The following is a 27,582-nucleotide window of genomic DNA, read 5'->3' as shown; positions in this document are numbered from 1 at the left end:
TTTAGTGTGAGTGACCTCAAATACCTAATCCAGTTACGGATAGAATCAAACTTCCTTACTCTAGAACAGTTTCAAACAAACACATCAGAAAACAAGTAGACGCCACTTGGGGGAATGTTTACTGAAAAAAGATTTATTCATAGTTGACACTAAAATTTGCAAATTACAGCAACCATTTTCAAAATACAGGAACAGCAGGTTAGGGGAAATTCTCAACACATCCTCGCAGTTTGGCTGGGAAAGGGAGGCTGCAGCTAGCACTATGAAAACCAAAAGGAAAATGGTGGCCACAGGAGCAAAAAGATAGAGATCAGCCTCAATCAGAACAGCTCTAAATAACTCAATCTGCCTGTTATTTACAGAGAGCAGTTTCTACAAACTTAAACGTCAAGGAAAACCTTTGGGTACATATGCAGGTCACATGGGTTGGGCTGCTCACTTTAGCCTGACATTTGTAGTTAAGGACAGGACTCAAGCTCACTATCAGTGAAGTGTTGCAAGCACAAGAAATGGGAACTCCTCAGGGCAACTAAACATACAAATTCATTTCAAGACTTTGTCTTTTTTGCTTAAAAATTACAATTTCTCTCCCCCTCTACACCACTACACAGCTTTCTTTCACCTTGTTTTAACTGGGCAGAGCCTTCGGAACAGGGAGTCAAATCTTCACCCGATTCCTTGACGTCTTCAAAATGGCCACTCCTACGGAGATGAAAGATTCAACAGCATGCAATTAGAACCGCGGAAATAGACCACTCGTCTGTCAGCAGATACAACCAGTTTTTGTTTTAAAAAAGGCAAAAGGCAAGCAAGTACCTCTTGGTGACTTCCTACTGCCCTACACAGATCTCCTCTTCTGGGGTTTCTGCTAACGACTGGCTACAGCTCTAACCTAGAAAAGGAAACCCTTTCAGTGTAAAGAGCCCACCTCCACAGTATCGGTGTCATTTAATGACAGACAGCATAGAGTTGTCAACCACCCTTTCTTAGTGTAAAGAGCCCACCTCTACAGTATCTGTGTCATTTAATGACAGACAGCACAGAGTTGTCAACCAATTTATCACAACACAAATGGGGCAAGGGCAATAACTTCACATTTTCTCCACACATTCGATTTTCCCACATGTCAATATTAATTCTTTACTGGAAAGCTGCCCTTGATGTGTGGCCATGGATGACAGCACACAGATAAGTGCTTAATTACAACTTCCTCAACATGTCAATGTTTACCTTGGTTACAGCTCCAAACATTGTCCCGTGAGAATGTGAGGCAGGTTGGGAATGAAGAATAGTGTGGCACTGCCATTCAGCCCATTGAGTTAGTATCAGCCACAAATCTTCCCCACTCCCACCATCTTCCACAGCCCCCCCACCCCAGCTGCTAAACCCAACACCTTTTCCACCACAAAACCATCAATTACTCCAATTTAAAGCACTGTTTTTCTCTGACAATTTCACCAGCCACCCCCTGCGAACAAGTCTAATACAACTGTGCCCAAGTCCCAAAGGTAAAGAATTGCATTAATAATATTTATTGCTATTTTTCTCCCAGCTTTAAGACAGTGGAAAGGATTTAAAAATGTCCTCCCAACAAAACAAGGAATCTTCATGTTATTGCCTACCTGGGCACTATCAATGGAATAAAACCTAATGCTGGAAGGCCCAGTGGCTTCCAGTGTTGTAAGGGATTAGCACAAAGAATTATAACTAACCAAAGTGATGATGAGGTGGATTACAACCACAGGCAGCTCCCCAAGCATCAGAGGGTGTGATGGGTCTCAGCTGGCTGCAGTTTGCAGACAAAGCCAACAATTACTGCCCACCCCAAACTCCGATGGGCCAGCTTGCAGAGTGAGTCAGCAGGCCACAGCCCAGGACCAACCCTGCAGTGTACCGCCACAGCCCACAGCCCAGGACCAACCCTGCAGTGTACCGCCACAGCCCAGCGCCAACACTGCAGTGTACCACCACAGCCCAGGACCAACCCTGCAGTGTACCGCCACAGCCCAGGGCCAACCCTGCAGTGTACCGCCACAGCCCAGCGCCAACACTGCAGTGTACCACCACAGGCCACAGCCCAGGGCCAACACTGCAGTGTACCACCACAGGCCACAAGCCAGGGCCAACCCTGCAGTGTACCGCCACAGCCCACAGGCCAGGGCCAACCCTGCAGTGTACCGCCACAGCCCACAGGCCAGGGCCAACCCTGCAGTGTACCGCCACAGGCCACAGCCCAGGGCCAACCCTGCAGTGTACCACCACAGGCCAGGGCCAACCCTGCAGTGTACGGCCACAGCCCAGGGCCAACCCTGCAGTGTACTGCCACAGGCCAGGGCCAACCCTGTAGTGTACCACCACAGGCCACAGCCCAGGGCCAACCCTGCAGTGTACTGCCACAGGCCAGGGCCAACCCTGTAGTGTACCGCCACAGCCCAGGGCCAACCCTGTAGTGTACCGCCACAGCCCAGGGCCAACCCTGTAGTGTACCGCCACAGCCCAGGGCCAACCCTGTAGTGTACCGCCACAGCCCAGGGCCAACCCTGTAGTGTACCGCCACAGCCCAGGGCCAACCCTGTAGTGTACCGCCACAGCCCACAGCCCAGGGCCAACCCTGTAGTGTACCACCACAGCCCAGGACCAACCCTGTAGTGTACCGCCACAGCCCAGGGCCAACCCTGTAGTGTACCGCCACAGCCCACAGCCCAGGGCCAGGGCCAACCCTGCAGTGTACTGCCACAGGCCAGGGCCAACCCTGTAGTGTACCGCCACAGCCCAGGGCCAACCCTGTAGTGTACCACCACAGCCCAGGACCAACCCTGTAGTGTACTGCCACAGGCCAGGGCCAACCCTGTAGTGTACCGCCACAGCCCAGGGCCAACCCTGTAGTGTACCGCCACAGCCCAGGACCAACCCTGTAGTGTACCGCCATAGCCCACAGCCCAGGGCCAACCCTGTAGTGTACCACCACAGCCCAGGACCAACCCTGTAGTGTACCGCCACAGCCCAGGGCCAACCCTGTAGTGTACCGCCACAGCCCACAGCCCAGGGCCAACCCTGTAGTGTACCGCCACAGCCCACAGCCCAGGGCCAACCCTGTAGTGTACCGCCACAGCCCACAGCCCAGGGCCAACCCTGTAGTGTACCGCCACAGCCCACAGCCCAGGGCCAACCCTGTAGTGTACCGCCACAGCCCAGGACCAACCCTGTAGTGTACCGCCACAGCCCACAGCCCAGGGCCAACCCTGCAGTGTACCGCCACAGCCCACAGCCCAGGGCCAACCCTGCAGTGTACCACCACAGCCCAGGGCCAACCCCGCAGTGTACCACCACAGCCCAGGGCCAACCCCTGCAGTGTACCACCACAGCCCAGGGCCAATCCTGCAGTGTACCACCACAGGGCGGCACGGTAGCGCAGCGGTAGAGTTGCTGCTTTACAGCGAATGCAGCGCCGGAAACTCAGGTTCGATCCTGACTACGGGTGCTGCACTGTAAGGAGTTTGTACGTTCTCCCCGTGACCTGCGTGGGTTTTCTCCGAGATCTTCGGTTTCCTCCCACACTCCAAAGACGTACAGGTATGTAGGTTAATTGGCTGGGTAAATGTAAAAATTGTCCCTAGTGGGTGTAGGATAGTGTTAATGTGCGGGGATCGCTGGGCGGCGCGGACTTGGAGGGCCGAAAAGGCCTGTTTCCGGCTGTATATATATGATATGATATGATATGATAGGCCACACCAGAGATGAATTGTTACACCTCTGACCCAGTGCCTCTGTGTTAGGGTCCACCAGTGACTGGCGATATCTACCCCCTTCATCATCCCAGGCAGATCACCCTGCCATTTACCACAGGACCATTCATGGCTGTGTACAAATTGTATTCGGTACATTACAACAGTGCCCAACCAAAAATACATTTGAGTGCTCTGGGGCACACGGCAGCCACCGAGCTACAAGACCCAAAATAGCAACGGGACTGTCCTTTAAACACACACCAATGAGGGGTTGAATGGGCGGAGGAAGGTGGAAGCACAGTGATGACCATCAGTGGCAGCTGCCACACACACGTTAGGCAGTGCTGTGGGAATGCCAGCGTTGTACCAGCTTCACTGTGGATTGAGTGACCCACACCTTGTGTTGCTCCCGAGGAGTGACCTTAGCGTGGGGGTAGAGTCTGAACCCCCAGCGATCATTCATAGGAGGGACAGGCCAGCTTTCAAAGAGTTACTTCAGGAGCTGTGTGACTGAGGTGAACGAAAGGCATGAGCAAGTAAACCTGCCTGAAATACAGGTGCAGGTTCAGCTTCCAACTGGTGCCAGAAATGTTTCTTTAAAGAGGCGTCAGTGGCCAGAGCAGGTTTAACAGGGAGGGCAGATAAGATCGAGGGCATGAGCTCAGGGGCACAGGCAAGGTCATTAGGAGAGGAATGGTGCCTCGTGACCCGTATAGTTTGCGGGCTTGGGGGCTTGTCCATGCAACAAGGCCACAGATATGGGGTCACTGGGCTGTCACTAGGCCTGCTTGGTTCAGGTGCGTCTGGAGTCAGTGCTGCTTTACTGTTTACCTCAATGGCTGGCACCGACATACAACATCCTTCCCCATCAGAAGGAAGCTGATCACAAGCAAAGAATTAATATTGACGTTTCCTTAGTTGTAACCAGTCACTACAAGTCATTATTTAATATTTAAAATAAACAACCTCCTCATCTGAAGCAGGGCATCAACAGATGAAGAGCTTTGTCAACGGGGGGTGAGGGCAGGGGAGGCGGGAGTATAGAATGCAGAATTCGTACCTCTGTGCTAGGGCCTGTAATGTACTGCTTGGAAACAGAAGGCTGCTACAACTTTTCATATGCTTTTTAAAAATATTATGTGAAAAGTAAAGTTAATTCTTGAAAACTCTCATCCCCTGCAATTTGAAAAGAATTCTGTAACATATCGGCACAGAAACAATTCCACAATTTCAACAAAACATTATGGTGACAGGAAATGAATATTTAAATCCTGTAGTAACATGGTCAGTAAATACAATACGAAATAGCAAGCTTTAAAAAAGATTTCATCGAAAAGACAACAGGCAAAAACATTCAAACATGGAGGTGGGTAGAAAAGGTGTGTACCTGGCATGTGTACCTGCAATTCATTCACTGACTCCTTGCTTTTTAATTTGCTTTCAGGGCGACTCACAAGACCAGCGCAGTGTGACATTTGGTTCTCAGGTTCACTTAGTCATAAACCCTACACTTCCATCAATCCAAGCTACTGGCTCGAGTTACAGAAAGACTCCATTAGAGTGCAAGGCAGATTGTTTTAAAAAACAAAAAAAAACAAAAAAGTCTACTGCAACATCCGTGACATTAACAGATTGGTTAAACTAAAAAAAAATCTTTCAAATATGCCTTAGATGCAGTTACAGAAACAGCAAAAAAAACACTCATTCTCTGCCAAATGTTTACGAACTCTAAACTTATTAAACTGATTACACTTCAGAGTAACCAAACCCACACAATCCAACCAATTCCCCAAATTTGACAGATTTTATAAAATGCTTAGTTTAAAAACACAATCCCATTCATTGTCATTAGCAGGATCCACAAAGGAACAGAAATGGTGCCTAGGTTTCGGTGCGTTACAAATACAATATGCAGAGTTTGTAAAGTAAGTACCTACAGTCTCCAACACGCATGATTTGCCTCTTACTCTGCCCAGACTAGTCTGTCCTCGTCGCTCGGCAGGTTATAAAGTATACCTTCAGGGGGTTTGTGGCTTAGTCTCTCCATCTTCAGCTGCAATACTTACACTGCACTGCTAAAGTGAACAAAAAGAAACGGCAAACTAACCGAGAGACACAGAAGCCACACTTACCTTGGCCTGATCTGAGGTCAAATCAGATCAGTTTTAATTGGACTGAGTGTCACCTTCAGATTTTAGGTCTTCCTCTCTGCCATTGACCTCGCCTTTGGCAATATCCACCTCCATGGACTGTGCCCGGGTCACTGCACCCTCTCTGTCCGTCTGACTCGACTTGCGGCTGTTCTTCCTCACCTCATCAGAGTCTCTCCTCTCTGCAACACAGTGTTAAAGGTTCAGCGTAGAAACCAGGAAGCATTGTGGTATGACAAGTGTCTGACAGGAGTCTCTAGTGGCCCCCAATCCTCAAACATCCCACTGAGACACTGAACAGCCACACACCTGCAGCAAATCTGCCCAGCTTTTCCCGTCTAACTTTGGTGCACAAATCCTACGTCGTATTCAGGAAATGTTTGCTGCACCCTGTCATACCCAGTTTTATAGCCTGCCCATGTCTACACTGCATGCCCCTGTGATCTCATACACTCTGCCATAAAGGACTTAAATCAACATTGCTTCTCATTCTACCCACCAAAGAGCACCAGAAACACCAGAGTTGCTGCTCTCTGCTTCACAGGTGTCCAGTTTAACAAGGGACCTAGTACTCAGGGGACCAGGCAGGGTTGGCACGTGGTTACAGGGAAACATGCAGCTGGAACAGGCCAGCAGTGGCTCCATACCTTTGTCCTTTGACCTCCGCTCCCTCTCTCTGCTCCGGCTTCTGTGTTTATGAGACTTGGTTTCCCGACTCCATGACCTGCGGTGATCTCTGCTCCGGGACCTGTGTTTCCGCTCTGACCGGTCTCTGCTCCTCTCCGATCTCTCCCTGCTCCGCCGGTCATCTCCCCTTTTGTGCAGGAAGTTACAGTGAACAAAACGTTCAAAGAAACAAGAGCCCAACATCCACACACCATGACCATGCAGAGGAACGTTCAGTCTGAAGGGTCTCGACCCGAATAGCCACCCATTCCTTCTCTCCAGAGATGCTGCCTGACCCGCTGAGTTACTCCAGCATCTTGTGTCCACCCAGAAGAACGTTCCAGGTCGACACAGATGCATCAGCAACAAAGCCTGACAGCAAGGACGTGTTAGGCTGATGAGAACCTCAATGGGGAAGAGGGAATCCAGAATTGAAGTATCTGCAGCCAGCCAAATGTGGGACGATTGAGATCAGGGACATGCAGCACCAGTAAGGGAGGAATGCAGGAATCTCTGGTGTGATGGGCCACAGGCCAGTTAAGGGAGGGGCACAGAACAAAGGGACCCAAGAATAAAGATTTAAACATCGCAAGGCATTGTTTGTGAGAGAGTATTCTGAACCAGGGAAGGTTGATTATATCAAGGTGGGTCAGTGCGGACAGGGCACAAGGTCTTACTCCATGTTTTAATGCATTTGATGCAAACTCTCCATAGGAGGGACTGCTCCTTGCACCCAGCCTACCCTCTCCCTGTAGCTGGCCGGCCCACGCCATCCACACACTGGTGGCACTGTAGGAAAATACTGAACACTGCAGGGGGGACTGAGCAGTGGAACCAGGCGAGTGAGAGAGAAGAAACAGAAGACAGCAATGGCCAGAGCAGAGGAAGCTGCTGCCCAGTCTGGGGGTGGAATGCAATAGCTCGGAGGCCCCAGAGTACAGGAGCACTGGATACGATGGCTAATGATGCCTAGCAAACGTTGGATGGCACGTCACCCACCACCTGGTTATTGAGGAGGGCCCCACAACCCGGCCCATTACCCCCCATCAGGGAGGCGTGTCGGTGCCATGGAGAAGGGGGACAGGACAGGTCAGCGACGGGCTAGACTGGGAGCGGGTGGGCTCCCCAGGACCACCGCGGCTCACTCTGGCCCCACAACCTACCTGCTACGTTTCTTCTCCCGGTCCTTGCTGCGGGAACGCTTGCGGTCTCGCGACCGGCTACGCCTCCTCTCGGACGCGCGGCTGGAGTGGGAATGGCGGTTCCGTGAGTGGCTCCTCTGGCGCCGTGCCTCTCTCTCCCTCTCCTTCTCTTTCTCCTCCTCCTCCTCCCGACGACGTTTCTTCTCCCGCTCCTCACGCTCTCGTTCCCGCTCGATCTCCCGCTCTTCCCTCTCCCGTTTTAATTTGTCATCACGTTCTGGTTCTTCGGTTTTCTTCCGAACAGTCTCCTGGACAAAAATAACCCACTAAATACACATCCAACACGAGCCCCACACACCTCCAGAGGCTTCACGCAGTCCCCCACACATGTAAATGCCCCACACAGGGGGGTCCCACACATGTAAATGCCCCACACAGGGGTCCCCCACACATGTAAATGCCCCACACAAGGGTCCCCCACACATGTAAATGCCCCACACTCCCACACATGGGGACTCAGCCCTGCATGGCACAGCACCAGCATTCTCTGGTCAGCCCGGCCCGTACCACCGGCTGAATAACCCCACCTCCAGTAACACGGTGAACACTGCAATCAGTAACGCTCACTCAACTCCACTCACACCAGGAACACAGGCTCACCAAGGCTCCTGGCATCAGCAACACAAACTACACACACGTGCCCTCATGCCAGTCACGCTTATCACACTTGCCTAGAATACAAGCTAAATAATCTCCCACACCAAATAGTCAGCACAGTGGGACAGCAGGTGGCGTAGAGGTAGAGGGCCGAAGGGCATGTTCCCACGTCGTACCTCTAAACTAAACTCAGGTGCGATCCTGACCTTCGGTGCAGTCTGTCTGTCTGTCTGTCTGTCTGTCTGTCTGTCTGTCTGTCTGTCTGTCTGTCTGTCTGCCTGCCTGTCTGCCTGTCTGTCTGTCTGCACGTTCTCCCTTTGACATCCATAAGGTGTGGCAGTTTGACATCCATAAGGTGTGGCAGTTTGACATCCATAAGGTGTGGCAGTTTGACATCCATAAGGTGTGGCAGTTTGACATCCATAAGGTGTGGCAGTTTGTAGGCCTTCTTCTTTCATGTCCATCATCCATGTTTCAAATGTTACATCACTGTCATCATCCGTCCTGAAAAGGACGCAAGCTTCTGGCGACAATCAGTGGGAGCCATCCCTTGTACAATAGATGGTGGTGGCAGCAGGATTAGCTCAGGACACGTCCAGTTTCCAGCCCCGCACCATCGACGATTCTGCTTTGGTGCCGGTTTGTATGTTAATTGGCCTCAACGTTTCCCCAGTATATACGTGAGTGGATGTGAAGGTGGGGTGAGCTGGTGATCGATGGTCAACATGGGCAGTGGGCCGAACGGTCAGAATCTCTGAACTAAACACACGGTAATATATGCACATAACACACTGTACCAACACAAGACCGCAAGAAAACACCTTCACCTTCTTTCAGCATCTCTATTAGATCATTTTTTCAATTTCTTCACTCAAAGCCTTGAAGACTTAGTTCATGCAGACGGTGCGAGTAACCCTTTCAACCTCTGTTATTTTGGCAAGGCCGTGCCGACCGGCCCCATCAGTAACACATTCCCACACCCACCTTCAGTTCTTCCACCGTGGCTTTGATCTTGGCGTATCCCATGTGCTGTTTCCCCATTAAGTGATCGTCGACCCTGGACTGGGCATCGCCCACGATGAGAAAGGCACCACACACCTCGCACACTTCCATCTGCTTCTCCTGTGCCGCAAAGCTCTCGATGGTCTGCAGGATCATTGGTGTTTTGGTTAAGAGACAGACGTACAGGGCTGCGAGCGGGTGAAAGATGGAGAAGAAGCGAAGGGAGACTCACCGAGCTGGCAGACCGCAACAGTTCACGCTCATCCTTCAGCTGCTCCACCAGCTTCATCATCCCCTGGGCCTCCTCAACCTTCCCCTCCGAACCCAACTCCTCAATCTGCACACAAGCACATCCCAGCGTTAGCTTCATTGTCAACATCTCTTGCATGCCATCCAAACCAGATAACATTATACACAAATACAATCAAGGCAAACTCAAGTACGTTGGCAGAGCGTTAGAGCTACTGCCTTACAGCGTCAGAGACCCGGGTTCAATTCGGACTACGGGTGCTTGTCTGTACGGTGTTTACACGTTCTCCCCGTGACCTGCGTGGATTTTCTCCAACATCTTTGGTTTCCTCCCACACTCCCAAGACGCACAGATTTGTAGGTTAATTGGCTTGGCATAAATGTAAAATTGTCCCTAGTGTGTGTAGGGTCGTGTTAATGTGCAGGGATCGCTGGTCGGTGCGGACTCGTTGGACGAAGGGCCTGTTTCTGCGCTGTACCTCTAAACTGGTAGAGCGAAGGTAAAGACCAAGTGGAAGAATGTCGTTCTGAGCATTGTAGCATAGAAACATAGAAAATAGGTGCAGGAGTAGGCCATTCGGCCCTTCGAGCCTGCACCACCATTCAATATGATCATGGCTAATCATCCAGCTCAGTAACCTGTACCTGCCTTCTCTCCATACCCCCTGACCCCTTTAGCCACAAGGGCCACATCTAACTCCCTCTTAAATATAGCCAATGAACTGGCCTCAACTACCTTCTGTGGCAGAGAATTCCACAGACTCACCACTCTCTGTGTGAAGAAATGTTTTCTCATCTCGGTCCTAAAAGACTTCCCCCTTATCCTTAAGCTGTGACCCCTGGTTCTGGACTTCCCCAACATCGGGAACAATCTTCCCGCATCTAGCCTCTCCTACCCCTTAAGAATTTTATATGTTTCTATAAGATCCCCCCTCAGTCTTCTAAATTCCAGTGAGTATAAGCCTAGTCTATCCAGTCTTTCTTCATATGAAAGTCCTGCCATCCCAGGGATCAATCTGGTAAACCTTCTCTGTACTCCCTCTGCACCAGTTCCAGAGACAAAAGTCCTATGTCAACAATGGACAAGGGGTAAATTGCACAGTACTCTAGCTGATGGAAGGACAAATTGCACAGTACTCTAGCTGCTGGAAGGACCGTTCAAAAGCCTAAAACCAGCCTCCACGTGGGATGATTCAAGTCAGGAGTTTAACTACAAGCACCTTGGTGTCAAGGTGTTCCTGAACTAGTCTGAAGAAGGGTCTCGACCCAAAATGTCACACATTCCTTCTCTCCAGAGATGCTGCCAGTCCCATTGAGTTACTCCAGTTTTTTGTGTCTGACCCCCTGGTCACCGACTCCCGTGGGTAGGACAGAAAATATCAGCCAATTACACGCGAAACACCGAAGAACTGCTGCAACACAGTGGGATAGTTGGTTGTGTGGAGTTCCAGAACTTTGTTCAGAAGCTAATAAGCATAGCGGCCATGACACCGGCAGCCCAGGCAGGTCTAACCCAAAGGCTTTAGCCACTTCCCGCTGAGCAACTTAACACATAAATCTGCAATAAAGCCCAGAAAATACAAATCCTGCACTGCATTAGACAACAACGATTCAAACCCTTACCTGTTCCAAGAGCTCCTCTATCTTCTCTGTCAGGACCTGACCCTTTTCTTCATTTTTACTCACAGGACCTCCAGTCTGCAAAACAAAGATCACAATTACCAACATCAACAGCACCCCAGCATGTTCCTACAGCCCCACATTGTTGCCCCCTCACCTCCCTCCAACACAACCCCCGCACCTCCCTCCAACACAACCCCCGCACCTCCCTCCAACACAACCCCCTCACCTCCCTCCAACACAACCCCCTCACCTCCCTCCAACACAACCCCCTCACCTCCCTCCAACACAACCCCCTCACCTCCCTCCAACACAACCCCCTCACCTCCCTCCAACACAACCCCTCACCTCCCTCCAACACAACCCCCTCACCTCCCTCCAACACAACCCCCTCACCTCCCTCCAACACAACCCCCTCACCTCCCTCCAACACAACAACCCCCTTACCTCCCTCCAACACAACCCCCTCACCTCCCTCCAACACAACCCCCTCACCTCCCTTCCACACAACAACCCCCTCACCTCCCTCCAACACAACAACGCCATGGTCCTGGAGATGGTGGCCTCGGACGGCACTACTCAGACATGCCCACCCCTCCCACAGAGTGGTTACCCCCGTCCCCTCTCACCGTGGTCCCGGTGGTGGTGGTCTGTGACAGAGCGAGCCGGGCGTGCCCACGACGGATCCTCCTCTCCACGTCCGCCATCAGGTTCTGGAGGTAGCGCAGGAAATCCTTCTCGTAGCCCACCTTCATGAATCGCGAGCTCTTCTCGTAACTGAGAGAGAGAGAGAGAGAGAGAGAGAGAGAGAGAGAAAGAGAGAGAGAGAGAGAGAGAGAGAGAAGGGAAACAATGACACGTGTAGTCGACCTGCTGCCAAAGCTGGCCCAACCCCGCACAGTCAGGTACTTACTACTTCCGCAGGTTGTCATCATGGATCTTCTCACAAGGACCTGGTGGAGGGAAATAAGAATCAGTAAACTGGTAGTGTGAACTGTGAGGAAGATGCTATGAGGTTGCAGGGTGACTTGGACAGGTTGTGTGAGTGGTCGGATGCATGGCAGATGCAGTTTAATGTGGATAAGTGTGAGGTTATCCACTTTGGTGGTAAGAATAGGAAGGCAGATTATTATTTGAATGGTGTCAAGTTAGGAAAAGGGGACGTACAACGTGATCTGGGTGTCTTAGTGCATCAGTCGCTGAAAGGAAGCATGCAGGTACAGCAGGCAGTGAAGAAAGCCAATGGAATGTTGGCCTTCGTAACAAGAGGAGTTGAGTATAGGAGCAAAGAGGTCCTTCTGCAGTTGTACAGGGCCATAGTGAGACCGCACCTGGAGTACTGTGTGCAGTTTTGGTCTCCAAATTTGAGGAAGGATATTCTTGCTATTGAGGGCGTGCAGCGTAGGTTTACTAGGTTAATTCCCGGAATGGCGGGACTGTCATATGTTGAAAGACTGGAGCGACTAGGTTTGTATACACTGGAATTTAGAAGGATGAGAGGGGATCTTATCGAAACGTATAAGATTATTAAGGGGTTGGACATGTTAGAGGCAGGAAACATGTTCCCAATGTTGGGGGAGTCCAGAACTAGGGGCCACAGTTTAAGAATAAGGGGTAGGCCATTTAGAACAGAGATGGGGAAAAACTTTTTTAGTCAGAGAGTTGTGAATCTGTGGAATTCTCTGCCTCAGAGGGCAGTGGAGGCCAATTCTCTGAATACATTCAAGAGAGAGCTAGATAGAGCTCTTAAGGATAGCGGAGTCAGGGGGTATGGGGAGAATGCAGGAACGGGGTACTGATTGAGAATAATCAGCCATGATCACATTGAATGGCGGTGCTGGCTCAAAGGGCCGAATGGCCTACTCCTGCACCTATTGTCTATTGTCTAAACAGTTGATGTTATCTTGGACTAGTCCAGGAGCACATCGGCCACGACTTCAATCAGTCGCACTCCCAGCAAACGCCACTGCCCCCAGAGTTACCACAAACGTTACACCACTCAAACACTGGGCAGGAGGAAGACAAAGGCAAGAGAGATTAGGGAATGGCGGTGATGGACGACAGGGACATAGCAGGAAGTTGAAAAGCAGAAATGCTGAGTTTCACAAATACAAGGAAACAAATGTTAGAGTAATGAACACAGAATCAACTAACCAACTGTTCTATTACTCAATAATAATGAAACAATGAGAATCTATTGTCTGTTGAATTTACGTCAACCCTCAAAGCACTAATATTCAATTCCAACAAGTGAAGTGAAGCTCCCCCCTCCCGCTGTCGCTACATACATTATTTGGGGATCACATTACTCGCACATCCTGGTTGATACACCTTCAGTCTCCAGCTCCACCTCACCCGAAGTCTACAGCTTCGCCACTGCCTCTTGGAAACTTGACTGAAACAAGCCCCTTGATTACAACCATGATGGAAAAGTAAACAGGGAACCCTTTGTTCAGGAGTAAAACCGGCTATTAACTTCTTGTCAGCCTGACTGAATTGCTGCTAGGAGGCAACACAGCCAGCAGAGTTACAGACCTGGGAACAGAGAACAATGGATGCAGCAAATCCAGTTTCACACAGCGATTGACAAGGAGACACACAAACCCTTCACCACATAAAATGTGCTCTGATGGGGGTGGAAAGGACATTGACCTAGGTGGAAAAGTGATGGGACTGGAAAAGAGCATACATCAAAGTCAGTTTAATCATCAGGTGAAGGGCTGCCCTACAATGAGAAATGGTAAATGTCCTAAACATTTGGAAAAATGGAACTTAATACAGAGAAGTGTGAGGTGTTGCATTTTGGAACGTCGAACGAGGGCAGGACCTACACAGTAAAGGCAGGCCTCTGGGTAGTGTCATCGAGCAGAGGGATCTAGGAGTACAGGTTCATGGTTCCTTGATGGTTCAGTCAAAGGTAGATAAGGTGGTCAAAAAGGCTTTTGACATTTTGGCCTTCATCAGTCAGAGTAATGAGTACAGAGGTTGGGAGGTCATGTTGCAGTTGTACAAGACGTTGTTGAGACCGCATTGAGAATATTGTGTTCAGAACTGGGCACCATGTTATAGGAAAGATATTGTCAAGCTTGAAAGGGTTCAGAACAGATTTACGAGGATGTTGCCAGGACTAGAGGGTGTGAGCTATAGGGAGAGGTTGGTTCTCTATTCCATGGAGCGCAGGAGGATGAGGGGGGATCTTATAGAGGTGTACAAAATCATGAGAGGAGTAGATCGGGTAGTTGCAGAGTCTCTTGCCCAGAGTAGGGAAATCGAGGACCAGAGGACATAGTTTCAAGGTGAAGGGGAAGAGATTTAATAGGAAACCGAGGGGTAACTTTTTCACACAGAGGGTGGTGGGTGTATGGAACAAGCTGCCAGAGGAGGTAGTTGAGGCTGAGACTATAGAAACATAGAAAATAGGTGCAGGAGTAGGCCATTCGGCCCTTCGAGCCTGCACCGCCATTCAATATGATCATGGCTGATCATCCAACTCAGTATCCCGTACCTGCCTTCTCTCCATATCCCCTGATCCCTTTAGCCACAAGGGCCACATCTAACTCCCTCTTAAATATAGCCAATGAACTGGCCTCAACTACCTTCTGTGGCAGAGAATTCCACAGATTCACCACTCTCTGTGTGAAAAAAAACTTTCTCATCTCGGTCCTAAAAGATTTCCCCCTTATCCTTAAACTGTGACCCCTTGTTCTGGACTTCCCCAACATCGGGAACAATCTTCCTGCATCCAGCCTGTCCAACCCCTTAAGAATTTTGTAAGTTTCTATAAGATCCCCCCTCAATCTTCTAAATTCCAGCGAGTACAAGCCGAGTCTATCCAGTCTTTCTTCATATGAAAGTCCTGCCATCCCAGGAATCAATCTGGTGAACCTTCTCTGTACTCCCTCTATGGCAAGAATGTCTTTCCTCAGATTAGGAGACCAAAACTGTACGCAATACTCCAGGTGTGGTCTCACCAATGCCCTGTACAACTGCAGCAGAACCTCCCTGCTCCTATACTCAAATCCCCTCGCTATGAATGCCAACATACCATTCGCTTTCTTCACTGCCTGCTGCACCTGCATGCCTACTTTCAATGACTGGTGTACCACGACACCCAGGTCTCGTTGCATCTCCCCTTCGCCTAATCGGCCACCATTCAGGTAATAGTCTGCTTTCCTGTTCTTGCTACCAAAGTTGATAACCTTACATTTATCCACATTATACTGCATCTGCCGTGCATTTGCCCACTCACCTAACCTATCCAAGTCACGTTGCAGCCTCCTAGCGTCCTCCTCACAGCTAACACTGCCCCCCAGCTTCGTGTCATCTGCAAACGTGGAGATGTTGCATTCAATTCCCTCGTCCAAATCATTAATAATATATTGTAAACAGCTGGGGTCCCAGCACTGAGTCTTGCGGTACCCCATTAGTCACTGCCTGCCATTCTGAAAAGGACCCGTTTATTCCTACTCTTTGCTTCCTGTCTGCCAGCCAGTTCTCTATCCACATCAATACTGAACCCACAATACCGTGTGCTTTAAGTTTGCATACTAATCTCTTATGTGGGACCTTGTCGAACGCCTTCTGGAAGTCCAGATATAACACATCGACTGGTTCTCCCTTATCCACTCTACTAGTTACATCCTCGAAAAATTCTATAAGATTCGTCAGACATGATTTACCTTTCATAAATCCATGCTGACTTTGTCTAATGATTTCACCACTTTTCAAATGTGCTGCTATCCCATCTTTAATAACTGACTCTAGCATTTTCCCCACTACCGATGTTAGACTAACTGGTCTGTAATTCCCTGTTTTCTCTCTCCCTCCCATTTTGAAAAGTGGGGTTACATTAGCTACCCTCCAATCCTCAGGAACTACTCCAGAATCTAAAGAGTTTTGAAAAATTATCACTAATGCATCCACTATTTCTGGGGCTACCTCCTTAAGCACTCTGGGATACAGCCTATCTGGCCCTGGAGATTTATCGGCCTTTAATCCATTCAATTTACCTAACACCACTTCCTGACTAACCTGGATTTCACTCAGTTCCTCCATCTCATTTGACCCCCGGTCCCCTGCTATTTCCGGCAGATTATTTATGTCTTCCTTAGTGAAGACAGAACCAAAGTAGTTATTCAATTGGTCTGCCATGTCCTTGTTCCCCATGATCAATTCACCTGTTTCTGACTGCAAGGGACCTACATTTGTTTTAACTAATCTTTTTCTCTTCACATATCTATAAAAGCTTTTGCAGTCAGTCTTTATGTTCCCTGCCAGTTTTCTTTCATAATCTATTTTCCCTTTCCTAATTAAGCCCTTTGTCCTCCTCTGCTGGACTCTGAATTTCTCCCAGTCCTCTGGTAGGCTGCTTTTTCTTGCTAATTTGTACGCTTCATCTTTTGTTTTGATACTATCCCTAATCTCCCTTGTTAGCCACGGATGCAATACCTTCCCTGATTTATTCTTTTGCCAAACTGGGATGAACAATTGTTGTAGTTCATCCATGCGGTCTATAAATGTCTTCCATTGCATATCCACCGTCAACCCTTTAAGAATCAATTGTCAGTCTATCTTGGCCAATTCACATCTTATGCCCTCAAAGTTACCTTTCTTTAAGTTCAGAACCATTGTTTCTGAACTAAGTCACTCTCCATCCTAATGAAGAACTCAACCATATTATGGTCACTCTTGCCCAAGGGGCCACGCACATCAAGACTGCTAACTAACCCTTCCTCATTACTCAATACCCAGTCTAGAATACCCACAGAGGGTGGTGGGTGTAAGGAACAAGCTGCCAGAGGAGGTAGTTGAGGCTGAGACTATAGAAACATAGAAAATAGGTGCAGGAGTAGGCCATTCGGCCCTTCGAGCCTGCACCGCCATTCAATATGATCATGGCTGATCATCCAACTCAGTATCCCGTACCTGCCTTCTCTCCATATCCCCTGATCCCTTTAGCCACAAGGGCCACATCTAACTCCCTCTTAAATATAGCCAATGAACTGGCCTCAACTACCTTCTGTGGCAGAGAATTCCACAGATTCACCACTCTGTGTGAAAAAAAACTTTCTCATCTCGGTCCTAAAAGATTTCCCCCTTATCCTTAAACTGTGACCCCTTGTTCTGGACTTCCCCAACATCGGGAACAATCTTCCTGCATCCAGCCTGGCCAACCCCTTAAGAATTTTGTACGTTTCTATAAGATCCCCCCTCAATCTTCTAAATTCCAGCGAGTACAAGCCGAGTCTATCCAGTCTTTCTTCATATGAAAGTCCTGCCATCCCAGGAATCAATCTGGTGAACCTTCTCTGTACTCCCTCTATGGCAAGAATGTCTTTCCTCAGATTAGGAGACCAAAACTGTACGCAATACTCCAGGTGTGGTCTCACCAATGCCCTGTACAACTGCAGCAGAACCTCCCTGCTCCTATACTCAAATCCCCTCGCTATGAATGCCAACATACCATTCGCTTTCTTCACTGCCTGCTGCACCTGCATGCCTACTTTCAATGACTGGTGTACCACGACACCCAGGTCTCGTTGCATCTCCCCTTCGCCTAATCGGCCACCATTCAGGTAATAGTCTGCTTTCCTGTTCTTGCTACCAAAGTTGATAACCTTACATTTATCCACATTATACTGCATCTGCCGTGCATTTGCCCACTCACCTAACCTATCCAAGTCACGTTGCAGCCTCCTAGCGTCCTCCTCACAGCTAACACTGCCCCCCAGCTTCGTGTCATCTGCAAACGTGGAGATGTTGCATTCAATTCCCTCGTCCAAATCATTAATAATATATTGTAAACAGCTGGGGTCCCAGCACTGAGTCTTGCGGTACCCCACTAGTCACTGCCTGCCATTCTGAAAAGGACCCGTTTATTCCTACTCTTTGCTTCCTGTCTGCCAGCCAGTTCTCTATCCACATCAATACTAAACCCACAATACCGTGTACTTTAAGTTTGCATACTAATCTCTTATGTGGGACCTTGTCGAACGCCTTCTGGAAGTCCAGATATAACACATCCACTGGTTCTCCCTTATCCACTCTACTAGTTACATCCTCGAAAAATTCTATAAGATTCGTCAGACATGATTTACCTTTCATAAATCCATGCTGACTTTGTCCAATGATTTCACCACTTTCCAAATGTGCTGCTATCCCATCTTTAATAACTGACTCTAGCATTTTCCCCACTACCGATGTTAGACTAACTGGTCTATAATTCCCCGTTTTCTCTCTCCCTCCCTTTTTGAAAAGTGGGGTTACATTAGCTACCCTCCAATCCTCAGGAACTACTCCAGAATCTAAAGAGTTTTGAAAAATTATCACTAATGCATCCACTATTTCTGGGGCTACCTCCTTAAGCACTCTGGGATACAGCCTATCTGGCCCTGGAGATTTATCGGCCTTTAATCCATTCAATTTACCTAACACCACTTCCCGACTAACCTGGATTTCACTCAGTTCCTCCATCTCATTTGACCCCCGGTCCCCTGCTATTTCCGGCAGATTATTTATGTCTTCCTTAGTGAAGACAGAACCAAAGTAGTTATTCAATTGGTCTGCCATGTCCTTGTTCCCCATGATCAATTCACCTGTTTCTGACTGCAAGGGACCTACATTTGTTTTAACTAATCTTTTTCTCTTCACATATCTATAAAAGCTTTTGCAGTCAGTCTTTATGTTCCCTGCCAGTTTTCTTTCATAATCTATTTTCCCTTTCCTAATTAAGCCCTTTGTCCTCCTCTGCTGGACTCTGAATTTCTCCCAGTCCTCTGGTAGGCTGCTTTTTCTTGCTAATTTGTACACTTCATCTTTTGTTTTGATACTATCCCTAATCTCCCTTGTTAGCCACGGATGCACTACCTTCCCTGATTTATTCTTTTGCCAAACTGGGATGAACAATTGTTGTAGTTCATCCATGCGGTCTATAAATGTCTTCCATTGCATATCCACCGTCAACCCTTTAAGAATCAATTGTCAGTCTATCTTGGCCAATTCACATCTTATGCCCTCAAAGTTACCTTTCTTTAAGTTCAGAACCATTGTTTCTGAATTAACTAAGTCACTCTCCATCCTAATGAAGAACTCAACCATATTATGGTCACTCTTGCCCAAGGGGCCACGCACATCAAGACTGCTAACTAACCCTTCCTCATTACTCAATACCCAGTCTAGAATACCCACAGAGGGTGGTGGGTGTATGGAACAAGCTGCCAGAGGAGGTAGTTGAGGCTGAGACTATAGAAACATAGAAAATAGGTGCAGGAGTAGGCCATTCGGCCCTTCGAGCCTGCACCGCCATTCAATATGATCATGGCTGATCATCCAACTCAGTATCCCGTACCTGCCTTCTCTCCATATCCCCTGATCCCTTTAGCCACAAGGGCCACATCTAACTCCCTCTTAAATATAGCCAATGAACTGGCCTCAACTACCTTCTGTGGCAGAGAATTCCACAGATTCACCACTCTGTGTGAAAAAAAACTTTCTCATCTCGGTCCTAAAAGATTTCCCCCTTATCCTTAAACTGTGACCCCTTGTTCTGGACTTCCCCAACATCGGGAACAATCTTCCTGCATCCAGCCTGGCCAACCCCTTAAGAATTTTGTACGTTTCTATAAGATCCCCCCTCAATCTTCTAAATTCCAGCGAGTACAAGCCGAGTCTATCCAGTCTTTCTTCATATGAAAGTCCTGCCATCCCAGGAATCAATCTGGTGAACCTTCTCTGTACTCCCTCTATGGCAAGAATGTCTTTCCTCAGATTAGGAGACCAAAACTGTACGCAATACTCCAGGTGTGATCTCACCAATGCCCTGTACAACTGCAGCAGAACCTCCCTGCTCCTATACTCAAATCCCCTCGCTATGAATGCCAACATACCATTCGCTTTCTTCACTGCCTGCTGCACCTGCATGCCTACTTTCAATGACTGGTGTACCACGACACCCAGGTCTCGTTGCATCTCCCCTTCGCCTAATCGGCCACCATTCAGGTAATAGTCTGCTTTCCTGTTCTTGCTACCAAAGTTGATAACCTTACATTTATCCACATTATACTGCATCTGCCGTGCATTTGCCCACTCACCTAACCTATCCAAGTCACGTTGCAGCCTCCTAGCGTCCTCCTCACAGCTAACACTGCCCCCCAGCTTCGTGTCATCTGCAAACGTGGAGATGTTGCATTCAATTCCCTCGTCCAAATCATTAATAATATATTGTAAACAGCTGGGGTCCCAGCACTGAGTCTTGCGGTACCCCACTAGTCACTGCCTGCCATTCTGAAAAGGACCCGTTTATTCCTACTCTTTGCTTCCTGTCTGCCAGCCAGTTCTCTATCCACATCAATACTAAACCCACAATACCGTGTGCTTTAAGTTTGCATACTAATCTCTTATGTGGGACCTTGTCGAACGCCTTCTGGAAGTCCAGATATAACACATCCACTGGTTCTCCCTTATCCACTCTACTAGTTACATCCTCGAAAAATTCTATAAGATTCGTCAGACATGATTTACCTTTCATAAATCCATGCTGACTTTGTCCAATGATTTCACCACTTTCCAAATGTGCTGCTATCCCATCTTTAATAACTGACTCTAGCATTTTCCCCACTACCGATGTTAGACTAACTGGTCTATAATTCCCCGTTTTCTCTCTCCCTCCCTTTTTGAAAAGTGGGGTTACATTAGCTACCCTCCAATCCTCAGGAACTACTCCAGAATCTAAAGAGTTTTGAAAAATTATCACTAATGCATCCACTATTTCAGGGGCTACCTCCTTAAGCACTCTGGGATACAGCCTATCTGGCCCTGGAGATTTATCGGCCTTTAATCCATTCAATTTACCTAACACCACTTCCCGACTAACCTGGATTTCACTCAGTTCCTCCATCTCATTTGACCCCCGGTCCCCTGCTATTTCCGGCAGATTATTTATGTCTTCCTTAGTGAAGACAGAACCAAAGTAGTTATTCAATTGGTCTGCCATGTCCTTGTTCCCCATGATCAATTCACCTGTTTCTGACTGCAAGGGACCTACATTTGTTTTAACTAATCTTTTTCTCTTCACATATCTATAAAAGCTTTTGCAGTCAGTTTTTATGTTCCCTGCCAGTTTTCTTTCATAATCTATTTTCCCTTTCCTAATTAAGCCCTTTGTCCTCCTCTGCTGGACTCTGAATTTCTCCCAGTCCTCTGGTAGGCTGCTTTTTCTTGCTAATTTGTACACTTCATCTTTTGTTTTGATACTATCCCTAATCTCCCTTGTTAGCCACGGATGCACTACCTTCCCTGATTTATTCTTTTGCCAAACTGGGATGAACAATTGTTGTAGTTCATCCATGCGGTCTATAAATGTCTTCCATTGCATATCCACCGTCAACCCTTTAAGAATCAATTGTCAGTCTATCTTGGCCAATTCACATCTTATGCCCTCAAAGTTACCTTTCTTTAAGTTCAGAACCATTGTTTCTGAATTAACTAAGTCACTCTCCATCCTAATGAAGAACTCAACCATATTATGGTCACTCTTGCCCAAGGGGCCACGCACATCAAGACTGCTAACTAACCCTTCCTCATTACTCAATACCTAGTCTAGAATAGCCTGCTCTCTCGTTGGTTCCTCTACATGTTGGTTTAGAAAACTATCCCGTATACATTCCAAGAAATCCTCTTCCTCAGCACCTCTGCCAATTTGATTCACCCAATCTATATGTAGATTGAATTCACCCATTATAACTGTTTTACCTTTGTTGCACACATTTCTAATTTCCTGTTTGATGCCATCCCCAACTCTACTACTACTGTTAGGTGGCCTGTACACAACTCCCACTAGCGTTTTCTGCCCCTTAGTGTTTCGCAGCTCTACCCATATCGATTCCACATCCTCCAAGCTAATGTCCTTCCTTTCTATTGCGTTAATCTCCTCTCTAACCAGCAACACTACTCCACCTCCTTTTCCTTTCTGTCTATCCCTCCTGAATATTGAATATCCTTGGATGTTCAGTTTCCAGCCTTGGTCACCCTGGAGCCATGTCTCCTAATCCCAACTATATCATATTCATTAATAACTATCTGCACATTCAACTCATCCACCTTATTACAAATGCTCCTTGCATTGAGACACAAAGCCTTCAGGCTTGTTTTTCCTTACATAATTATGTTGAAAAGTGGCCCTTTTTGATTTTTGCCCTGGATTTGTCTGCCTGCCACTTTTACTTTTCACCTTGCTACCTATTGCTTCTACCCTCATTTTACACCCCTCTGTCTCTCTGCTCATGCTCCCATCCCCTTGCCACACTATCCTATCATTTTAGAGACAGTTAGACAGGTACATGAATAGGACAGGTTTGGAGGGATATGGACCAAGCGCAGGCAGGTGGGAATAGTGTCGCTGGGACATGTTGGCCGATGTGGGCAAGTTGGGCCAAAGGACCTGTTTCCACACTGTATCACTATGATTCTAAGCATTGTCATTGACAGATTATGTTGTTGGATGGACAAGTCAAGGTGGGAGTACAGTTGAAACAAGTGGCTGGTCAGTTCACACTGAGGGGAGAGCTGCTGAGACGCTGGAATTCTCCGCACCAGGCCAGTGGAATAATGCCCATCCTTCCCCCCCCCCAACAAGATCACAGCTGATCCAATCTCAACCTCACTTAGTTGTTGGTTATGTACAACCGCTTCAGACCAAACAACGTGCATTTTGGCACTGTGGATATTGTTATTCTGCCTCCACTCCACCCCGCCCGCACCCCCTCGCACACAAAAAAAAAATTCCCCTTTTCTTGGCCTGAAACGGGAACGCCTGCGTCGTTCCCAAAATACCCACCGCTGCCCAGGGAACATCCCCAGCCACCCACCCACCCACCGCTGCCCAGGGAACATCCGCAGCCACCCACCCACCCACCGCTCCCCAGGGAACACCCCCACCCACCGCTCCCCAGGAAACATCCCCAGCCACCCACCCACCGCTCCCCAGGGGACATCCCCAGCCACCCACCCACCGCTCCCCAGGGGACACCCCCACCCACCCACCGCTCCCCAGGGAAACATCCCCAGCCTGAAACCTGAGAGCGGCCACAAAACACAGAGAATTGCTGCACACAAACCCAGAGAGCAGGGGCTGGCAGATGGTCAAACGCCGTGAATGTCAGCACAGTCTCACAGACAGTAGGACCACCTCTCAAACACCCGGTCGGTAACCCCAGAGCTGACTGCACATTACCCAAGGTGGTACCAACTCCCACTGCAGGACCGTCCCACTCTGCTCGATTTAAATGGCTACTCAGGTACATGCACTTCCCACAGTATTAAACAGCATTGTGAGTCACCAAAAGAAGCAATCTTACCCAGATCAGAGCGTGTATTAGTAAATAACTCGGCCGGACAGAATCCACAGAGGAAGTATTTACACACCTGTAAAGACAAGACATGGCTCGGTAAGTTTGCATTCAATCGCCCGATCTCTCCCATAACTCTGTCCGACTACTTGCACTTTGTGCAATTTCACGGGTGCTACCGGGTCCAAAGTGAGAAATAATTGCAGTTCAATAACTGAACGGTAGAGCAAGGTGCCAGGCAAGGTCCTTGTGGAAAATACTCCAGCCATGGCAGCTGGCACCTGTGGCAGCATCAGCCAGCGCACAAACCACACAACCAGCTGGTCCAGGAGCCCAAGCAGCAACAGAAATTCAGAAGGTGGATCGCCCGGGCTAGAATGCGAAGGAAAGAATGTGTAATCGCCCCGGGTTAGGTTAGTCAGCCAGTCCCTTTGTTCCTGACTGTAAACCAACACAGCCTGCTTCACGCTACATGGCCAGAGCCTGACACCAACACTCTGCCCCCAGCAACATACGTCAGATTCGGACGACCATTTGCCCAGAGCACATTCTGTTATTCAATAACCTCACCAAGGCACTTTCCCCACAGAACAATCACAGGATCTATCCTGACCTTGGTGCGGTCTGGGTGGAGTTTGCATGTTCCCTTGCAAGCTCTGCTATCCTCTCACCTGTTCCAGGGAAACTAGTGAGATAATTACCCGCAAACAATGTACCTGGTGTGGTTAGCAGAATTCGAGGAATTGATAGGCGTATCTAATAAACAATATGTTACACGGAAATGAGACATTTAGAATTACTCTGGGCCAACACAGACCAGATGGGTTGAATGGCCTCTTACAAAGAAAGGTGGGAATGGGTAAATAAAATTTGAAAACACCTTCAAAATCAATGATAAGTAACCCAACACTGACGACTGCAGTGCTCCAAACAACACCTTTTGTTTTCTCCCTTCACATCACAAACACATGAATGAGGAGAGCACTCAGCCCTGTGAAACCACACTGCCCTGTAAGCAGACCCTGGCGTACCCCTCCATATATCAGCAAGACCAAGTGCGGGCTCGGCACGGCGACAGTTTCGCTCAGCACCCTCGCTCAGTCTGCCTAAACCTACATGATCTCCTGGTTGCTAAACACTAACTCTCGCTCCCATTCCCACACTGACCTTTATGTCCTGGGCCACCTCCTTTGTCAGAGTGAGGCCCAGTGCAAATTGGAGGAAGAGCATCTATTTTGATTGGGCAGCTTACACCCCAGCTGTATGAACATTGACTTATCTAACTGTATGAACATTGATTTACCCAGCTTTCCCTCCCTCTCCATCCCTCCCCCTTCCCAGTTCTCCGACCAGTCTGTCTCCGACTACATTTTATCTCTGTTTGCTTTGTTGTTACCTTCTCCGAGCTAACAATGATCTATTCTACATTGTCCTTGATCTCCATCCCCTTTGTCCTGTTTTCACACCTAACATTACCTTATCTATATACCTCCCTCTACCCTGACATCAGTCTAAAGGGGCTCGACCCGAAATGTCACCCATTCCTTCTCTCCAGAGATGCTGCCTGACCTGCTGAGTTACTCCAGCATGCTGTGTCTGTCTCTAGCTCATGCGACCGTGCCTTTGCACTTGTGTCCCCACGATAATCCTTCACCCTCTGCCTATCCAGTATTTGTCTCTATCTTGAATGTCTTCAAAGGCTCTGCTCCCAGCACTCCATGAGTTCCAAAGATTTGAGACATTGAATCAAAAATAAATTCCTCTCACCTGTCCAGCCTCTTATATTAAACAGTGATCCAAGCCCCTAAACCCACAGAAACAGAGAGAAGTTCAGTCTGCTTCATTCCCATAAACCAACTCTCCTTTAAGCTGTGTAGGAAAGAACTGCAGATGTTGGTTTGATACTGCACCCAGCCCAACAATCTTTATATATGTTAATAATAATAATAATAATACATTTTATTTATATAGCGCTTTTCATATACTCAAAGACGCTTTACAGAGATTTTGAGAACATAGGGAAATTAATAAATAGATAAATAAGTAAATAAATAAATGAACAGAGAAAGGAGACAGTAGGTGAGGTGACCTTCAGTGGTTGAAGGCAGTGCTGAACAGGTGAGACTTCAGCGATGTTTTGAATGTGGTGAGTGTGGGGGAGTCTCTAACGGTTTGGGGTAGTGAGTTCCATAGGGTGGGAGCAGCGATGGAGAAAGCCCTGTCCCCCCAGGATCTGAGTTTAGTCCGGATGTGGAGGGATAGATTGGCAGCGGCAGAGCGGAGGGTGCAGGTGGGAGTGTGCCTGTGGAGGAGGTCGGTCAGGTAGGATGGGGCCAGGTTATGGAGGGCTTTGTAGGTTATGAGGAGGATTTTGTACTGGATTCTCTGGGGGATGGGGAGCCAGTGGAGTTTATAAAGGACGGGGGTGATATGGTCACGGATCGAGGTGTGTGTGAGTAGACGGGCAGCGGAGTTTTGAATGTATTGAAGTTTATTGATGATTTTTGAGGGTGCGCCATAGAGGAGGCTGTTGCAGTAGTCCAGACGGGAGGTGATGAAGGCGTGGATGAGGGTTTCTGCAGCTGTGGAGGAGAGGGATGGACGGAGACGGGCAATGTTTTTGAGGTGGAAGAAGGCTGTCTTTGTGATGTGTTTGATGTGTTTGTCGAAGGAGAGGGTTTGATCAAGGATGATTCCAAGATTCCGGATGTGAGGTGAGGTGGATACTGGGAGACCATCAATGTTGAGGATGAAGTTTTGGGTGGATTTGTGCCAGGAATTCGCTTCGTACCCGAGATGCGCATTACAACTCAGAATTTTCCAAAACAGTAACTTTTATTCACTGGAGTCTACCTACTAAAGCCCAAGGATTAATTCCTTGAAGCCACAAACAGCAAGCTAAAGACAAAGTGAAGTGACCACAGATCAAATTGAAAACTCAATGCTGGTCAGAAAATGTTACATGCCTCCGTTGCTCACACTAGCATAGCATGCCCTTTCAGTATTGCCAATTATTCACCGGGATTACTCTAAATGCTAAAAGTAAAGTTCACCATGATCAAAAGACAAAAATGCAGTCAAACCAAAAACAGAGAAGGCTCGAATGTGTGGTCACAGAATGCTTGCCGTGGCCAGCTTGTGTGTGGAGATCAAGTCATTCAAAATCAAGATGAGGCAGTTTCAGGAGGATGAGGGAAGTGATCAGTAATAAACTTTAACTGCAGTAGGCGAGAGGGGCTGGTAGCTTATTCATGACTCTTGTGACAAGCAACATCCGTGGAGAGAGAAATCAGATCAACCACCTTTCAAGAACAGTGTGATGAAAGGTTACTGATCTCAAAGGGCTATTTCAAAAATTTGTAAAAAAAATAATAATCAGAGACTCGTCTGAACTTAAGGCTCGGGACGCCGCTGGATTTATGAATGAACGCGCTCTGCGACAGGAAGTTTACTTTCCTCTCATTCCCGGTGGATTTGCCGAGCGTTGCGGCTGTCTGGAGCCCGCGGCCGGCAGCGCAGCGCAGTGAGGTTGGGCCGGACAGACGCCTGCCCCAGAAAGGTCAAGTGCCTGGTCCGGGGCCCTCGGACCACCGGCTCCGGGCAGCGACTACTTCCCTCGGGGTGACCGTCCCCGCCCGAGGCCAGAGATCCCGCGGGGCCCTCTCGCCACTCCACCCCGGCCCTCCTGTAACGCGGGCCCCGGCTCCGGACCGGGCCCTGGACCATGGGCCGCACGCTCGGCACCCGCGCCCCGTCCCCGCCAGACCAGGCCACCGCCAGGCCGCGGACTCACGCTGTCGTCGTCCCAGCGGACGTTCTGCCGCTTCTCGTCCGGGGCCAGGTTGCGGTCGCGGCCCATCAGCTCGTCCAGCAGCTGCGCGTTCGACAACATCGTCGCCCCTCGCCCCGCGCCCGCGCTCCGCAAAATGGCGCCGGCGCAAACCCGTCCCACACTGCCCCGCGAGCGCGGTCCTCCACTGTCCCGGCCTACCCCGCGCGTGGTCCTCCGCCGTCCCGGCCTGCC

General features: G+C 48.7%; 1 protein-coding gene across 3 annotated transcripts; it reads right to left on the bottom strand.

Annotated features, from left to right (window-relative positions):
* Window positions 1–140: 140 nt before the first annotated feature.
* Window positions 141–27,503, bottom strand: luc7l3 (LUC7-like 3 pre-mRNA splicing factor). Of its 3 annotated transcripts, XR_013547419.1 has the most exons (12): window positions 27,352–27,503; window positions 23,568–23,634; window positions 12,128–12,167; window positions 11,844–11,991; window positions 11,218–11,292; window positions 9,578–9,682; window positions 9,328–9,489; window positions 7,708–7,994; window positions 6,526–6,692; window positions 5,861–6,060; window positions 5,116–5,257; window positions 141–702 (listed from the first exon to the last, which is right to left on the bottom strand). XR_013547419.1 is itself a non-coding variant. In XM_078401507.1 (11 exons), the coding sequence occupies exons 1-10, from the start codon at window positions 27,448–27,450 to the stop codon at window positions 5,894–5,896; spliced, it is 1,317 nt and encodes a 438-aa protein (XP_078257633.1). In that variant the 5' UTR covers window positions 27,451–27,503; the 3' UTR covers window positions 141–702; window positions 5,861–5,893. The 3 variants fall into 3 exon arrangements, 2 of the variants coding, with proteins under 2 accessions (XP_078257633.1, XP_078257634.1); XM_078401507.1 differs by lacking the exon at window positions 5,116–5,257; XM_078401508.1 differs by lacking the exon at window positions 5,116–5,257 and having other exon boundaries at window positions 7,708–7,991.
* Window positions 27,504–27,582: the final 79 nt, after the last annotated feature.

The sequence above is a fragment of the Rhinoraja longicauda genome, chromosome 6 (assembly GCF_053455715.1).
Source record: "Rhinoraja longicauda isolate Sanriku21f chromosome 6, sRhiLon1.1, whole genome shotgun sequence".
Classification (NCBI taxonomy): Eukaryota; Metazoa; Chordata; class Chondrichthyes; order Rajiformes; family Arhynchobatidae; genus Rhinoraja; species Rhinoraja longicauda.
This window is presented reverse-complemented; position numbering and strand designations above follow the sequence as displayed.

Bases quoted from the DNA above. Each gene is read 5' to 3' on its own strand.
- luc7l3 (XM_078401507.1), bottom strand. From the start codon at position 27,450: ATGTTGTCGAACGCGCAGCTGCTGGACGAGCTGATGGGCCGCGACCGC. The intron at 11,293-11,843 runs GTGAGAGGGGAC...TTTGTTTTGCAG, and splicing joins CCACCACCACCGGGACCACG to ACTGGAGGTCCTGTGAGTAA. The intron at 6,693-7,707 runs GTAGGTTGTGGG...CCTGCACAAAAG, and splicing joins CGGGAGAAGAAACGTAGCAG to GGGAGATGACCGGCGGAGCA.